Source organism: Rana temporaria, chromosome 2, assembly GCF_905171775.1.
Source record: "Rana temporaria chromosome 2, aRanTem1.1, whole genome shotgun sequence".
Classification (NCBI taxonomy): domain Eukaryota; kingdom Metazoa; phylum Chordata; class Amphibia; order Anura; family Ranidae; genus Rana; species Rana temporaria.
In genome coordinates this window covers 375,530,470-375,549,407 of record NC_053490.1, presented here as the reverse complement: position 1 = coordinate 375,549,407, position 18,938 = coordinate 375,530,470, and the positions used below count along the sequence as shown (strand labels likewise).

The following is an 18,938-nucleotide window of genomic DNA, read 5'->3' as shown; positions in this document are numbered from 1 at the left end:
CCCCTTGTCTCAGCCCTGGATCATGATCATAATCTTCTGCAGTGTATAATTAATATTGACAAAATAAATTACCCTTTTTTGGGGCAAACAAAGCAGATAAGAAACCATCAATAGGACAGGGGGGAATCTTCCTCATGGAGTCACAGACAGAAATAATAAATCCTGATAGAGGATCTAGCCTTATGCCTCGTACACACAAGTGGGATTCCTGGGGGGAAAACCGAGAACCTACTCTGTAACTTTTCTCCCGTACACATGAGAGGTTTTCCCGTCAGGAAAACTCAGATGAGAGCTTTGGTCTTGAATCCCAACCGCGTATATGCTCCATCGCAGTTTTTCCCATCTGAAAACTGCCAAAAACTGCCGGAAAGCCCACCCGGCGGGAAAAAAGAGAGCAGGTTCTCTTTTTTTGTCCGGCGGTTTTTGGCAGTTTTCCCGTCGGAAAAACTGCAAGGGACCATACACATGGCCGGGATTCCCGGCCAAAAGCTCTTCTCGCTCTTCTCTCCTTTGGAAAACCTGCTCGTGTGTACGAGGCTTGACTCGTTATGTAAAAAATGTTCTGTCTGAAGTTGGTCTTTAACAAAATGGTAGTGGTTTTGTCTCCAGATGGACAAAGATGGCCCAGAGTTTAAACATAACTGGACTGGTGCTTACAGTAAATGTCTTTATTTATTTTTTTTAATTGTCAAGATTTAGAGTATGATTTTATTGAATTGAATTAAATACTTCCATGGTATAAATAGGATACATAATAATAACATTTTTTTTTCAGGTATAAGATACAGTCAGCAAGGAAGTGAAGTCACGTCATCATCAACGATTAATCACCATGGTAACAATGGCATGTTAACCAGCCAATCAGTCCTCCAGCAAGTTTCTCCAGCAGGCTTGGATTCTGGCCATAACATGCTTTCACCTGATGGTAAATTGGTGAGTACACCTGGCCTATTGTAGCTGCAGAGCTGATAAGATAAGAGAGACAAGCAAGTAAAACACACAGTATTCTTTTTTTTTTTTTTAGGTTCTCACAGGGTCAGCAGTAAACAAAGAGGCATTGTGGATGAAAAAAAATCATGAATGCACAGTTTGCTCTAAAAAGCAGTACTCTGACCCACTTTAAGGCCTTTTTTGAAGCTGACCAATAAATGTAACAAAGAGCTGTTCACTTTTTATTGATTAAATGCCTTACAAAGTAGGAAAGTGGGTGGAACAGTGTTTGTTTTTCCTCACAGATGACATGCACATTGATAAAACTGGCTCTCCTGAAGCCTTCATGTCTAAAGACTTTGGCTAGGTGTAGACAGGACAGGACTTTTTTCACTTGAGGCAAAATACTTTCCCTTTTCTATCTCAGTCATTGGCTACTTTATTTCACAGGTAATCAGCAGAGAGGTGTCAAATGTGTCATTAATGAGATAATTACTTTGCCAAGCCTTAACACTTTATTTTCCCTTCAGTTAATATCAAGGCAGGTATATAATGTAACAGTGGTATTTGTTGCCATGTACAGTGCATGACTAATCTTGTATGATATTTTAATGAACTCTCAGTGTTTAAACTGCAGAATGGTCTTAGATTTAACATATAGATATATAGATATTAAAACGTAAAAAAGTAAAGTTGCTATGGGACAGGTAAACACTTTTACCAAATTTCCTAATCCATGTAAAAAAAAAATCAAATTGCTTAGAAATAGTTTATGGTCAGAAAAAAAAAACTTTTGCCTGCATCAATTCTTGAGACTGCCACTTCATTTTACATCCCAATGTAAAATATTTCTTATAGATAGTCTCTGTACTACTATCTGTACAGTTTTATCACAATGAATATATAGAATAGCATTGCCACTACTGAAGGGCTATGTGCATGCAGAACTCTCACCATGCCAAAACCTGTCTGTATACCCTTCAGCACTGGTAGGGAGGATCCAAACATTTAAAATGCCCCCCTCCACTCCCCACTGTTCATTTTATTTCAACATTATATAGATTAATCCAAGGGTCTTCTTCATTTTCAGTCCCATGCTTCTTCTCCTCTTGCAATTTTTTCAAAGCAAGCTTTCCCAAGTTGACATTGTGGTTGCTAACATGCAGCTAAATACTTATCTATTATAAAAATAAACAGAATAAATCTGATTGTATGAATGTTTTTTTTGCTTAGGTAACTGAGTATTTGAATGTTGATACCCTGACCCAATGTGTAAATTTATGGTAGTAGTAGTAGTATTAAAATAAAAATATATGTACTCATTATACACAAAATGCACTACAAAGTGCTCCAATCCCTAAAAACAAAATTATTAACACTTTAAATGAACTTGGTTCGACATAGAGATAAAGACACTGATGTCACAAGCATGTGAACACCTTGTCTTTGTTATAGTAATATAGTCACCGTGCTTATTTTCATCATTGTAGATGATGAATTGTCCTAAAACTAGTCACATGATGACGTATCCTTGAGCCCACTCTACGCATTTCTGGGTTAAGCGCCTTAATGTATACGTTGAGCACCGCCTCTTCATCCTTGCACATCATAAATCCCTTAAGGCAGTGGTTCTCAACCTGTGGTTGGGACCCTCTCAGGAGTCAAATGATGATTTGCCAGGGGTCCCCGAATCCTGGGCTGTTTTTGAAGCCCGCACTGCTCTCCCTGCCTTTTTGTGACCGCCCAGCTGGGCTGTTCCTGGAGCCCGTGGCCTCCCACTCAGCCTCTTTGCAGCTTCCCATTCAGTTCACGTCATGGGTGGGGGGGGGGAGAGGCCAGAGGTCAGCTGACTGGTGAGGAATGTGAAGTGGGAGGGGCTGGAGGAGACCCTATCTCCTGATTTCGGCATAGGTGTCACTGCAACGAGACGCCACAAAGTCAGAGGCACAGTGAGTAACACTACCTGTGATTATAGTTGCCATTAAAAGTCCTCACAACAGTTCTCAGATCAGCAGGCGACCTTGTTCAAGAGCACCTAATCCACTCATCCCACCCCCTCCCACCAAGGAGTAAGAGAAGGAATAAAAATAGAGAATACATGGAAGGGAGAGGAAAAGAGGGGTGGAACAGAGAGAAAGAAGAAGAAAGATGGCTAGAGAGAGTGATGGGGGAAAAAAAAAGAAAGAAATTTGAATAGAGAGAGATAGAAGGGAAAGAAAGAAGAACAAAGAGAAAGAGTGGTACATCCTAAAATGTACCATAAGGGGTTTTAATACTGTACGAGTGGAAGGGACTCAGGGAGCGCTAAATGTCTGTGGGTTAGGGTTGCAAATTACATGTCTTGTCCCGGGTGCTGACAACCCATGCTACGAAAATAATTTTACTGTTAGGGGTCCCCACAACTTGGGACATTGTATCAAGGGGTCACGGCACTAGAAAGGTTGAGAACCACTGCCTTAAGGGGAATGTCTACATACTCTTTGTGCTGACCCAGAATCTTTGCCCCTCCCTATACGGCCTTTGCTTCATGCCTATAAGCATGCTAGTCAAAAGCTGCATTTTCTATTCAAACATAGACAGCTGTGTTCAAATGAAAAATGTAGTGCTTGACAAGAAACGCCTGAATTTGACCTGCTTTGCCAGCAGTATCAATGCACCTTAAAAGGACAAGCTGCTTTAAAAAAATGCAGCTCAATACAAAGCAGATCAAATTCAGCCCCTCAACTGCAACATGTATTGCTCAATTAAGGTCAATGGGATTTTTCTGACCTGCGTTTGACTTGCATTCTAAAAACACATCAAAGTCAAGAAAACAGCACTTATCAACATGAGCCCTATATGTAGCTTGCAAAGGCAGGAGTAAAGAGGAACATTTAAGTCCCATACACACGATCAGAATATCATACAAAAAAGGACTGCTTTCGAAGCAATCGTATGATAATCTGATCATTAGTACACAGCTTTTGTCTAAAATTTTCTGAAGGGACAAACATGAAAATGTTATCTTACAATACCAGATTTTTTGTTTAATCAGTACAGTTTTCATCTGAAAATAAAAAAACAATTTGATTACATGACTTCCAAATTTTTATTCTTTCATATGAGAATTTTCGGACTTTACTAACCTATTGGTTTTCGATATGGAGTCTAGCATGCAAAAACAAAACAGACAATCATTCATCTGATAATCTCATCGTGTGTACTAGGCTTTAGGCCCCTTTCACTGGGGCGTGAGGTGCGGTGGTGGTATAGCGCAGCTATTTTTAGCAGCACTATACCGTTGTAATTGCGTCAGCATTTAGTGGCTAGCGGTGCGGTTTTAACCCCTGCAGAGGCGCATTGTTGGCGGTATAACCACGGTTTCCCATTGCTTTCAATGGGAAGGAGCACACCGCTTCTCTCACCGCTCCAAAGATGCTGCTAGCAGGACTTTTGGAGCGGTCCTGCTAGCGCACCGCTCCAGTGTAAAAGCCCTCAGGTTTATACACTGGAGAAACAGCAACTGTTGTTTAGGGTCGGTTTGTAGGCGCTATTTTTAGTGCAATAGCGTCTGCAAACCGCTCCAGTGTGAAAGGGGCCTTAGAGGGTTACTTCAGTGACAGTCTGCTCGGACCACTGACATTACACCCATTGGTAACACCCAATATCAGTCCCAGAGCTTAGGGAGATTCGGGTGTCTACATAAGATAGGCTTTTACAATTACAATAAATACATTTAGAGCACATACAATCTTATGGGAGGATTTTTGTTAAAATGAGTGGTCTGATGATAGGATCTCTTTAATTGTATGTTTTCAAACCCATTCATCTTGGTAGTATAATCTACTACCTATTTAAGTATTTCTTACCCCTCTCCAAATGATTTTTTGCAACACTTTTTTTTACTGAAACACACATATTATGAAAAGCAGCTTTTAAATCATCTGTCAAAGTGAGACTCTTTAAAAATTAAAAAATATTGCTTTGGCACATATTAATAATATTATAAAGCTGTCCTTCTAGGAAATGCCCGATTTATTCAGACCAGGCCAGTCATAATGGCAGGATGCATCATTGGCCTGTGTGTGTTAGCCATTGTTATACAAGCATTGCATTTAGCATTTAAGGATTTTGTAATTGTGCGAATAAAGTTTTTAAGTTATACCATGTTATTCTTTTTAAATGCCCTGCATAATATACCATTTATTTTCCCTTATTCATATTTTTTCCCTGTGTATTTCTCTCATACGTCATCATTATTGAAAGTTTCCTGCATCTCACAAACTTTTGTTCTTAGTTCTTTTCTAATCACACCTTTTTCCTTTTTTACAGATATCTGTGTCAGGAGGTGGACTACCACCAGTAAGCACACTGACAAATATCCACAGTCTGTCCCACTCAGTCCATCACAATTCCCAACAATCGCAAAACCTTATCATGGCACCCATATCCGGCGTCATGGCAATAACGCAAAGTAAGTTGGCAAGAGGATTTGTTTCAAACTTGTCTTTAGACTAGATATATCTCAGAACGTTATTTTTTATTTTTTTTACGGTGGGTTCATGTTGTTTTCAGAAATATTTGATTTGGAGAAATAAACCTTTACATACTAAGGCCGGCCATAGATGGATTGAAATGCGACCGGTTTATCAGGAACTATACAAATTTCTGATCCATCTATAGGCAGGCTGGTTGTACCAAAGATCGACTTTCGTGCGATCGCTGCTGACAACAATGATCATTGTACTCTACTGGCTGGGATCAAGCACTTTTCTTTCCTTTGACCTGCGGTTGTATGGCTTGGTATTGATCTGTCAGTGCTGCATGGCCTTGCAGCACTGACTATGTAGACTCATTCCCTTTATCCCGAAGGAAGACACGGCAGTCGTGGTAGGAACGATAATAAACTCCAGACTCGACTATGCAAACGCCCTTTACCTCGGACTCCCAAAGTACCAAATCGCTCGTCTACAAGTCGTTCAAAATACGGCGGCACGACTTGTGACTGGGAAAAACCCCTGGGAATCAATCTCGCCCTCCCTAAGATCCCTTCACTGGTTGCCAGTAAAAGACCGAATTACATTTAAGGCAGTTTGTCTGACGCATAAGTGTGTTCAAGGAAGCGCCCCCCAATATCTATGCGAAAAATTTAAATGCCACAACCCCCATCGCGTTCTCCGATCCTCCAACCAAAAACTACTCCAGATACCCAAGGCCAGATACAAGTCCAAAGGAGAACAAAGATTTGCAGTCTATTAGCCAGATTCACGAATAGTAACGCCGGCGTATCAGTAGATACGCCGACGTAACTCGGAATCTGCGCCGCCGTAAGTTTAAGTGTATTCTCAAACTGAGATACACTTAAACCTAGCTAAGATACGACGGCCTGCGCTGTTGTATCTTAGGGTGCAATATTTAGGCTGGCCGCTAGGTGGCGCTTCCGTTGAGTTCGGCGTAGAATATGTAAATGCCTAGATACGCCGATTCACAAACGTACGTGCGCCCATCACAGTAAAGATACGCCATTTACGTAAGGAGTTTTCCAGCGTAAAGTTATTCCATCAAATAGCTGGCCTAGTCAATGTTAAGTATGGCCGTCGTTCCAGCGTCGAAATGTGAAAATTTTTACGTTGTTTGCGTAAGTCGTCCGTGAATAGGGTTGGACGTAATTTACGTTCATGTCTAAACCAATATGTCCTTGCGGCGTACTTTGGAGCAATGCACACTGGGATATGTACACGGACGGCATGCGCCGTTCCTAAAAAACTTCAATCACGTCGGGTCACCCCCCATTAACATAAAACACGCCCCCTCATCCTCATTTGAATTAGGCGCGCTTATGCCGGCCCCATTTACGCTACGCCGCCGTAAGTTAGGAGGCAAGTACTTTGTGAATACAGTACTTGCCTCTCTGACTTAAGGCGGCGTAGCATAAATACGGTACGCTACGCCGCCTTAAAGATGCGCGCCCCTACCTGAATCTGGCTACAAGGACCTAGACTGTGGAACGCACTACCAACCAGCATCCGAATGGAGGTGAATCACCAGGCCTTCAGGAATAAACTCAAAACCCATCTATTCTGAAGGCAAAAAAATACAGTAAGAAATGGATACTAAGCGCCCTGAGGCGATTCAGTTCGCATGTGCTGGGCTATATACGTTTCTCACTCACTTACTCACTCGCTCAGTAATGTGCAATTTTGATGGCCAGAACACAGACAATTTTAAACAACTTTTAACCAGCTTTGAAATGCTGCTGGATCAAGGTAACCTACCAACCTACCAACTTTTTTAATATACATATAAATATACAAACAGTTGCTGGTAAATTATCTGGATCCATTAAACTATTTTAATGATCTAATGCTGGGTCAAAGTGGTGAAAGTTAATATAAAATTGCCCTGTGAATGCCCAGCATTATATCAGTTCAGAGATTTTCATTAAAGGGTAACTGTATCATACAATATTTTCAGTAAGTAGACATTTTGAGTTATTACTGTAATGTTTACATGGCGATAACTTTGCTTTGTAGGTCACATGTGATTTGTAAATACAGTGCCTTGAAAAAGTATTCATACCCTTTGAGATTTTCTATATTTTGTCATGTTACAACCAAAAATGTAAATGTATTTTATTGGGATTTTATGTAATAGACCAACACAAAGTGGCACATAATTGTGAAGTCAAAGGAAAATGATAAATGGTTTTTAATTTTTTTCACAAATAAATATGCGAAAAGTTTGGCGTGCATTTGTATTCAGCCCTCTTTATTCCAAAATCACCTAATTAGTAAATAGAGTCCACCTGTGTGTAATTTAATCTCAGCATAAATACAGCTGTTCTGGGTAGCCCTCAGAGGTTTGTTAGAGAACCTTAGTGAAGGCCTCATGAAGGCCAAGGAACATACCAGACAGGTCAGGGATAAATTCGTGGAGAAGTTTAAAGCAGGGTTAGGTTATAAAAAAATATCCCAAGCTTTAAACATCTCATAGAGCACTGTTTAATCTATTATCCAAAAACTGAAAGAGTCTGGCACAACTGTAAACCAACCAAGACATGGTGGTCCACGTAAACTGACAGGCAGGGCAAGGAGAGCATTAATCATAGAAGCAGACAAAAGGTCCATAGTAACTCTGAAGGAGCTGCAGAGATCCACACCTCAGGTGGGAGAATCTGTCCACAGGACAACTATTAGTTGTGTACTCCACACATCTGGCCTTTATGGAAGAGTGGCAAAAAGAAAGCCATTGTTGAAAGAAACCCATAAGAAGTCCCGTTTGCAGTTTGAGGAAAGCCATGTGGGGGACACAGCAAACATGTTGAAGAAGGATGCCTGGTCAAATGAGACCAAAATCCATCTTTTTGGCCCAAAAGCAAAATGCTATGTGTGGCAGAAAAGTAACATTGCACATTACCTGTTCAGATGCTTTTGGTTCCCTTTGAGATAAACAGAACAACTGCCCATCTTCTCCCCTTTAGAGTAAGGAATGTTTTCTAAGGTTGGGCAGAGCCAGAAGCCGTAAATGCCTAAAGACTAGTACACATGGGCCGAATGTCAGGCGGCATGGGCCAGTTCAATAGAATGCGGCCGAAATTTGGCCCGTGTGTACTGCAGTCAGTCCGACTGAAGCCAACTTCTGTGGAAGGGGCATGACCGAAAAAGGTCTGCCGATCGGCTCCCGATCAGCACTCCCAGCCAGTGGCTAGGAGCCCCGACCAGAGCATTTTTCATAGTCAATCCTCCCCTGGAAGCCAGCACTCTCCTCTACTCCCCTTCACTCCGACAGTGGTTTGTCCCTCAGAATCCTCACGTCCGATGCAGGGCTCTAAGCACTGCGTTATACTTGATGATGTCAGATGACCAACAACCGCCTGAGCATAAGAGAAAAGAAGCTGCGGTTTTACAGCCTAAAGGGAACCTGTGGGAGTGGAGCAACAGGTAAGTAAAACTGCTTTTTGTGGCGCCCTCGATCGCAAGCATTTTATTTTAGCTTTAACACCCAGTACAAAATGTATACAGTTTTTTCAGTTATATTGTTGAAATGAGAATGATTGCAGTCAAATACATTTTAATAATCCTGTGACATTCTTGTCCCCAGATTTGAACACTAGTCAGGCACAGTCTGTTCCTGTCATCAATAGTGTTGCCGGAAGCCTAGCAGCTTTACAGTCGGTGCAGTTTTCACCTCAGTTGCACAGCCAGCATCATCAACATATCATGCAAACATCTTCTGGTCACATGTCACAACAACCATTTATGGCCACAATGACTCATCTTCAGAATTCACACAGTAAGTACTGTGCTCAAACAAAGCTATTGCCCTTTCTAGGAATTGTATTCATAAGCAGAACATTTGTACCAGATTTGCCTGAAGTGTAATGGCACGGAGTTCATGTAAAACGGGAGATAACGTATATTTATTTCTCAATCTTGTCGTGTTTGAGATCAGAGGCGGCTCTAGGCTTTGTAAGGCCTTAAGCAAAACTTAGACACGGGGGCCCCACTCATGTCTATAATGGGTACAAAAATGAAAGCAAATAAAAATGAAAGCATAAATATGCATTGATCTAGAGCAGTGTTTCTCAACTCCAGTCCTCAAGGCGCACCAACAGGTCTTGTTTTTAGGCTTTCCATTATTTTGCACAGGTGATTTTATCAGTTTCACTGCCTTAGTAATTACCACAGCAGTTTCATCTGAGGGAAATCCTGAAAACATGACCTGTTGGTGCGCCCCGAGGACTGGAGTTGAGAAACACTGATCTAGAGCACAGTGATTAAGCAGAAGCAAATAAGGCAGCCGTGAGGCCCCTGTGAGTGCGAGGCCTTAGGCGACCGCCTAATTTGCCTAATTAAAAAGCCGCCTCTGTTTGAGATCTACAGTGATCTTGTTTGTAACTAGACATTAATGTGCTGAAGGTCCCTATAGCTGGCTAAAATTGTCATACTGGGTGACAATGTTATGTCTACACTGTATTTCCCAGCAAGCATTGGAAGCAAACAATATTTTGGGGGAAATAACTAATGTACACATAAGGAGTATTATCACCACTGTAACTGTTTCCCCCAGATAAAATTGTACTGAAGGTATCTGCATGTGCCTTTCCCATCCCTTTCAATAGATATAAAAGCAGATGCCTAACCAAGCTGGGGAGTTTAGTTATGGAACTATCATGTGATTAAGGTGCCCAAGGGCAGCTGGATCATACCTATACATCTGGGTGCCTTTTATGCTATACACAGGGGCGGACTGACAACTCATGGGGCCCCCGGGCAATAGGAGATTATTGGACCCCCGGGCAATAGGAGTTTATGGGGCCCCCAGGCAAAAGGAGATTATGGGGCCACACAGTATACACATACAGTATGCATACACAGTATACATACACACACTGAAAAGGTACTGGAGAGGCAGTGCAGCTATATTCGTGGGATTTTTAGACCAAAAGGATGTCGATAAGGGACATTTCAGGGACAGATGTAAAAAAACACAGATTTTGACATACTGTCCCTGGTTTTACTGGGCCTGGAAACCCTGATGGGGCCCCCTAGTGACTTGGGGCCCTCGGGCAGTACCGGAGAGCCCGAATGGTCAGTCCACCCCTGGCTATACATTTTGCATATAAAAGAATAGTAAATGGCTTCATCCAAAGCATCTGCCATGAAAAATTGGGCAAGAGCGGGTATGGACTTGCCCAATCCATATGAATGATATACTCTAAAAAGTTTTAAAATATAACTTCTATATCAGATCACATTTATCATGAGTAATAACGAATACACAATATACACATTCAGTCTCAAACTCTTTTTACTTTTGAACCTAAATAACCTTTCAAAGACATAAAAAAGTAAATGTTTTGCATAGAGGATTTGAGATAAAGGGGGAGACATTGGAAAAATATAAAATTTGACTTCCTAATATTGGTGATTATTTTTAATATCAATAAGGCAACAGTCCTTTAGTGACCCAAAATTTCACTGGCCACATTTAAAGTATAACTAAAGGCAAAACTTTTTTTTTTTAGTTGTGCATAAAGTGCAGAATGATTAGAGTGCTTGTCAGGTTTTATTGCTGTCTGTGCCCCCATTATGGAGATTCACCCTATCTATTTGTCCGGTTTACCAATATCATTGAACGTGAATGTAAATGAAAATCCTAAATTGTGGGTCGTCCCCAGAAAAGTAATAGAGGGGAAATATTCCAATAGGGACATTGGTTCTGGTGACCTTGGGGGGCCCAAGGGATTCTCTTAATTGTCAGGGATTTTCTCTCACTTCCTGTTTGGCTATGGGATAGTAAATTAAGGGAAATCTGTTTACCAATATCATTGAACGTGAATGTAAACGAAAATCTTAAATTGTGGGTAGTCCCCAGAAAAGTAATAGAGGGGAAATATTCCAATAGGGACATTGGTTCTGGTGACCTTGGGGGGCCCAAGGGATTCTCTTAATTTTCAGGGATTTTCTCTCACTTCCTGTTTGGCTATGGGATAGGAAATTAAGGGAAATCTTGTTTACCAATATCATTGAACATGAATGTAAACGAAAATCCTAAATTGTGGGTCGTCCCCAGAAAAGTAATAGAGGGGAAATCTTCCAATAGGGACAATAGTTCTGGTGACCTTGGGGGGCCCAAGGGATTCTCTTAATTTTCAGGGATTTCCTCTCACTTCCTGTTTGGCTATGGGATAGGAAATGAAGGGAAATCTGTTTACCAATATCATAGAACGTGAATGTAAACGAAAATCCTAAATTGTGGGTCGTCCCCAAAAAGTAATAGAAGGGAAATCTTCCAATAGGGACACTAGTTCTGGTGACCTTGGGGGGCCCAAAGGATTCTCTAAATTTGCAGGGATTTCCTCTCACTTCCTGTTTGGCGATGGGATAGGAAATTAAGGGAAATCTCCGCAATGGGACATAGATGGGGGGAAAAAAATCTGACAGGGGTTATAACCCTCCTTTACTCTATCCAAAATGAAAAAAACGTTTTGCCTATAGCTCTACTTTAAGTCATGTGTCTTTTCGTGCTTTCTTTCACATATGTTGTAGCACATTTTCATTCTGTTTTTGGGAATGACAGCACATGAAAACGCACAGAAAATTAGAAATGCCTTATTTTCATCAACAAAGCAAACAGATTTGAATTGCCTCAATAGATTCCTCTAAAATGCACATAAAAGGTCTGAGTCAGGCCTAGAGCACATATTCACAATATACATTTATGAGCCATTTAGTTGCAAAGGATTAGTTACTATCTTTTTGACATATATACAGTAGATAAATGTTCTTCTCATGTAATTACTTGTTAATGATTAAAAACTATTAATGACCAACAATAATGATCTAGGATTTTTTTTTTTTTTTCAATAAACAGTGCTAATTTTAGCAGTGTTTACAGATTATATATTTTTTTGCATAAAGATGAGTGAATGGATTTCCAAATCTGGATAATTCGGTAAACCTCACTTTTTCTTTGGTGAATGGTGGGCTTTCCTTTAGCCTAAATGTGTGTAGATTTGTTTCATCTGAGGAGAGCAGTTCCTAAACCCAAGACCACCAGGTTTTAGAAACAGTTGCTGAATTGTCTAGATTCCCAAATCAGTTTGCTAGTAATTTTCAGTGTCCTAGGCAGGGGCGGACTGACCATTGGGACTCTCGGGCACTGCTTGAGGGCCCCATGCCACTAGGGGGCCCCATCAGGGTTGCCAGGCTCAATAAAACCAGGGACAGAATATAAAAATCAGTATGTTTTACATCTGTCCCTGATATGTCCAAAATCGACATGCTTTTGATGTGAAAATCCTGAGATTTTAGCTGCCCTGCCAATGCAATGCCTCCTGGCGTGGTGGCCATCTGTAAGCCCGGGGGCCCCATAATCTTCTATTGCCCGGGGGCCCCATGAGTTGTCAGTCCACCCCTGGTCCTAGGTGTAAAATAAAAAACATTACAGATCTTCCATTTGTGCTATGAGTCTTTTATTGGCCAGAGCTATTTCTATGCAAACATTTTTATTTTTAAAATAATTCTGTCAATTTGATAATTATAGATTGGATTATGTGGGCAATAAATAAAACATTATACCCCAGACTTTTTTATGCACAGCCAGGGACTTCAACATTAAAATGCTGAAAACCCAAGTTGTGGCTCATCTTCAGCTGTAGCACATTGAAATGCTCCCTGGGGCACTTGTAGAAAATGACAGCTCAAGTAGGTCATGTCAATTTGAGGGGACCAATGGCTGTACACAGAAGAACTTTTAGAATCTGTTTAAAAAATTAGCTTTTTTTAACTCACATTTCTATTATTTTTTATACTGCACCCTGTAGGGTGTTTGAGATTATTTTGATGTTTCTCATGGAGATATCTGTGTATTTTGATGGATGGGCTAACCCTTGTTCTTCTTGTGTCTTTTGATGTCCACAGTGTATGCACACAAGCAGGAACCTCCCCAGTATTCACACACATCCCGGTTTCCCTCAACCATGGTTGTCACAGATACTGGCAGCATCAGCACGTTATCAAGCATGTCTTCCAATAAACAGGTGGGTTGCACGTAGAGTTGGCCATGAGTTTTACATTCTTCTGAGCACTTGCTAATCTGTTTTCTTTGTCCAAATCTGATGTCACTGGGAAAAAAGAAGCAAGACTTTTGATGAATTTTTATAGTTTTGGACATAGCTAGGATGAATTGGAACCTTTGTTTTAGCTATGTTTTTGTAGTAACGGAAACAGTCGCCAATAAAAAACAAAACAAAAAAAAAAACTACAGCATTAAATATTGTAGGTGACTGAATACAGATAATGTTGTCTTACCTTGATTTTTGTATTTTCATTTGCATATTGCAACTTGAGCAATTTATAACAATTTTGATATAGAATTTTAACAAATTAATACATATCATTACCTAAACCTAGAGGAATGAGAAGAAATTGGGAATTTTAGGACAGTTTTCCAGTGTTTATTATTGTTATATTCGGATAGGCTTGCTGGTATTGGCTAAACATCAGGTTGTTTGGTCTAATTATTGATAGATTAGCAGCCGGTGGCAGGCATACATAGCTCTGCAATGGGCATTATAGGGACTTCGCTGAAGATGGGCGTAGCTTGTAAAGAGTAACTTATACTTGTCATTGAGTAGGGAATGTCAAAAAAATTCAACCCAGTTTAACTTAATAAGGTACAGCATAAAATGTCAATAGGCTGATGGTGTCTAGACTGCGAAGGTGGTTTATAGAAGTAGATGTTGTCTGTTATTTTTACGTTTAATTGTGAAGACAATTTAATTCAGCCTTAGCTGCTACACATTCATTGAAGCAGTAATTATTGGGAGTTGTGACATCTTAACGGGCTGAATCCTAATGTACTTGGATTAGATAATTATGTCCTGCATCTATAGGACTTGTTTCAACAAGCATCAAAGTCAGCTCGGGCAAGATGAATAATTAATCAGGCCTGGTTAGGGCTGAGCGCCCACCAGATGGATTGATAAGCCTTTTCAAGGAAATAGTATTCCATGGTGCCTTGATTTGCTTGATTGCCTGACTGATTATGATTTGTGGGGTTAGATAAATGTTTTTCTCTTGACTACAAAGAGTGGGAAATGCAAAAAGGAATTGACGAGGAATACATGGAATTACATTTTCATTACTGGCTCTGCCAGACAGGGGCAACATTAAATAAACCATCCTTTTATTATTCACCCATTATATTTGGGCATTTGGCCAAAATATTATCTGTTAACTGATCCCAAGAACCATCAAATCCTTTCAGTGTTTACATTTAAAGCCCAACTCCAATAAAAACTTTTTTTCAGTTTGAGATAGAGTAGAGATGGTTTATACCATTTGTCATGTTATTACTGCGCTCTGTGTCCCCAATGGGGGGATTCAATCACTTCCCATCTTAGGAACAATGGGACAGAGATATAAGAATAAATATCTCCCAACAAGAGCAGCAAAAACACTTTGTAGTAGTGTGGAGAAAAGTTTAAACTAAAAGCCAATATTTAACCCCAAATGGATTCAAAAATAAAAATAAAAAGACTCCACTGAAGTTGGGATTTTATATCCAATGATATATAATTCAAAAACACATGATCATTACCTTTGTAAATACTTGAAAGTTATATTATTTACATAATGTCAAATATGATGTTCTTCTTGTTGGACTACTGAACTACTATTATGATCATGACCTCCCAATCACATGACTATACTAGGGGCCTATTAGAGGAGAGTGCTGTGTTTGAGTATGTCTTTTACATCACAGTCAATTGTTTCACCTGAAAATAATGCACTTTTATAACTGTTCACAAGTCCCAACACATAAAGGAACACATTTTGGAACTTAATTATAAAGTTTCATAAAAATGATATGTGGTGACTAATGGCAACTGTAGGTCATATACAGTATTACTCTTATGCCTCATACACACGACCAGTTTTCCCGTCGGGAAAAATGCCATGACAGCTTTTGGCTGGGAAAACTGGACGTGTGTATGATCCATGGCAGTTTTCCTGAAGTTTTCCCAGTGGGAAAAATGAGAACATGTTTTCTTTTTTCCTGACGCGATTCCCGGCGGTTTTTAGGCAAAGCCTGCTGTGGAGCAAACACACGGCCGGGCCCCCATCGACCAAAGCTCTTATGGCAGTTTTCCTGCCAGGAAAACCGGCTGTGTGTAGGGGGGAAAAAGCTACCGGGGCAGGTTCTCGGTTTTCTCCTTGGTTTTCCCTGCGGACTTTTTACCGCCGGGAAAACCGATTGTGTGTACAAGGCATTATTCTTATATTTTACACAACAAAAATTACCAACTGATTGCTACAATTTTAATAACATCCTCATAGTTAGTTTTTTCTAGGCTATTTTAATTACTTTATCAAAAAAAGCAACCACTTGCTTATTGGGTGTCGCCAACCGTAAGTTTTAAACAGACACAGTACAAACAGCATTTTAGCAAATACAATTTTAGAAAGATTCATAGTAACTACCAAAAGCTTAAAGGGGTTGTAAACCCTCGTATTTTTTCACATTAATGCATCCTATGCTCTACCTCTCTGCCTGGGGTGCTCAGCTCTTGATTGGATAGATTGATAACAGCACAGCCATTGACTCCCGCTAGCAATGAAAGAGATGGTTGCACTCCAAGATCGATCAAAATTCTTTCATTTCCGAACATCCCAAGTGTTACAAACAGACAGGCAGGTAGACTAGTTTTACACACTAACAGGTGCGCTTATTCATTAAATGCAATGAATAAGCGCACCTGTTAGTGTGTGAAACTAGTCTACCTGCCTGTCTGTTTGTAACACTTGCGATGTTCGGAAATTAAAGAATTTTGAATGATCTTGGAATGCCGCCATCTCTTTCATTGTTGGTCGTATGCGTAAGCGAGCTGGGGTGGGCACTCGTGAAATCATCAGGCTTCCTGTCTCACCTAGAGCAACAAGTTATTTTTTATTGGCTCCTGCTGCTGTCAATTAAATCCAATGATGTGGGCGCCAGGGGGCAGGGCCGTGTCCAGCATTCTGTGTCTATGAGCGCAAATGCTGGACTCGGGAGCGAGCCCGCAAGGTAACCCACAGGGAGAGCGCTTTTTTTACCGATGTGAAGAGGAGCCACGAGCGCCATTGGGGGACCCCAGAAGATGATGATTGAGGCCACACTGTGCAAAACGAACTGCACAGTGGAGGTAAGTATGATATGTTTACAACCCCTTTAAGGCCAATGTACAGTGCAGACTTTATTATACCTACAAATGTGGATCCCTGAGTTTCTGATGCCGTGATATAATTTATTTTTCTTATCTATGTTGACAATACAATGCAATATCATCCAGTGCAATTATATATTCAGACACTAAATACCATTTCTTAATGGTATGCAATACTATATGTGTGTCTTCTTATCTTGCTAACAATGTTTGTTCTTCATACACCAAAAATCTAAAAGTTTGCAGTTTTTTTCTCTCTACTTGATCTCCTACAGACTTTATTAACAAATATTACAGATTACAGTTTCAGAGCAATAAAGTTTTATACCTAAAGTAAATTCTACATTTTGGTAATGCTTTTAAAGCTGTTTGAGTGCTTATTATAGTTGCGCCGTTCAAAGCCTACAGGCCTTCGTTCTGTAGTTGTGTATATAGTAAAGGGTAAATGTCCATATTCCATGGCCAAGTAGCTCTGTCATAAAATTCATTTGTGGTGCAATAAAATAATTTTGCTAAATTAGGGTAATTTATCATAATTAAATGTCGTTTCTGAAAGTCTTTTTTCTTTCTTTTGCAGTGCCCTTTGCAAGCCTGGTGATATCCTGCTGCACTTAACCTCCTATGTTAGCAATATGGATATTTTCTCAGAACTTTACAAACAATGGTAACATCTAGGACTTTCAGTTGTTACTATATGGAATTTGATTCAATCTCCATTTCAGATGTGAACCACTAAGAACTGGAGAATCAGACTCTCTAAACAAGGGGAAAAGACAGTGAATTTTCACTCTCATGACAATACTTGATTTTCAGTCATCTTCCCAGGTAATTTGAAGGCTTTCCTGAGTTGTGTGACCCAGACATGACACGTAGATGGAGTGTGATAAAATGCAATTACTTATACATAGGAGAGACTGCAAACCTGTGTGGTGCATACAGACTGCTGCTGGAACATTGCCATAGAAACTGGAAATTCTGGAGCCGAAAACTGTGTACAAAGCTGAACTGAGCCATTGTAAATGTTTAAATAAGTGAACGATTGCTGTAGAAGTGAATTTGTTTAATAGCTGTAAATTGTAAAAAAAAGTGCAATTATTTTGTACATAATGCATAAATATAATGTTTTGGTTGTTTTTTAAAGGAAAGGTCAAACATCCAAGTAAAAGGAAGCATTTGATCAACATACACAAAGCCATGGGATGAATTTGCAGTGTTGCACAATATAATGTATTCCAATGTGGTAAATTGTATGCAGTACAGTCCATGACATCATTCTGGGACTGATTTGTAAAGACAGGAGGAAATGAAAAAAAAAATTTTGTAGATAGGGAAAAAAGATTTGGGACCTCCTTTGACTGGTTGTTATATATATTTTTTCCTTTTCTCAGGTCTTTGTAAATTAGGTCCATTGCTATTATTGTAAACTGTAGGTGACACAAGGGCATTCATCAAACCCTATGTTGCTTTAGAGAACAAGACATTTTTACATATATACAACAAGCATAACACAACAAGTTGACCATTAATGTAAATAATCACTTTCCCATCAAAATTTTATGTAATAATCAATACTTGCTATCACTGCCTTATCATACTCCCTTAAAAATTCAGTTAGATGAATATTAGTATTCTGGTTATGTGGATATTTATTTCTTTACTTCTAAACACTAAAGGGTCAAACACAGATGAGCCCAATGAAATTTAAAAAAAATTACAGTCACACAACAAAAATAAAAATCCTTCTCTAGTTATCCTTGAGCCTTAAAGTGGTTGTAAAAGCTAAAGGTTTTTCGTTTTATTTTTTAACTTAATGCATTCTCTGCATTAAGGTAAACAAACTCTTAACATGCAGCTCCCGCTTTTCACTCCCCAAATACTTATCTGAGTCCAATCTCGAGGCAGCGCTGTGCCTGAGAGCAGAAACACTGCTCACACTTTCCCTCCTCCCTGGATTTAGTGAGAGCAGCGGGAGCCATTGGCTCCTGCTGTTGTCAATCAAATCCAATGACAACAGAGCCAGGGATGGGGCCGAGCCACACAGCGCAGCTGGGGATTGAGCCTGCATGGGTGCCTCCATAGCAAGTGGCTTGCTATGGGGGTACTTCGAAGACAGGAGGAGCCAGGAGCACCAGTGGGGGACCCTAGAAGGGAAGGATCAGTGCTGCTCTGTGCAAAACCATTGCACAGAGCAGGTAAGTATGTCATTTTTTTTATTTAAAAAAATAAAACCTAGAGAAGCTAGTCTATAATATATTCAAAATACTGAATGTTGGCCTTGTTCAAAGGATGTTATGGAGAGTGAAGTCAAGTTCAAAAT

The 18,938-nt window shown here is 40.0% G+C and overlaps 1 protein-coding gene across 1 annotated transcript in view; it reads left to right on the top strand.

Moving 5' to 3' along the window:
* HNF1B (HNF1 homeobox B) overlaps positions 1-17,802 on the top strand; it is a 75,898-nt gene extending 58,096 nt beyond the window's left edge. The window contains exons 5-9 of the mRNA XM_040337814.1: positions 776-933; positions 5,242-5,383; positions 9,010-9,201; positions 13,335-13,453; positions 17,199-17,802. Coding sequence (XP_040193748.1) covers positions 776-933; positions 5,242-5,383; positions 9,010-9,201; positions 13,335-13,453; positions 17,199-17,219 — 632 coding nt within the window. The 3' untranslated portion in view covers positions 17,220-17,802. The remainder of the gene's footprint in view (positions 1-775; positions 934-5,241; positions 5,384-9,009; positions 9,202-13,334; positions 13,454-17,198) is intronic.
* Positions 17,803-18,938: the final 1,136 nt, after the last annotated feature.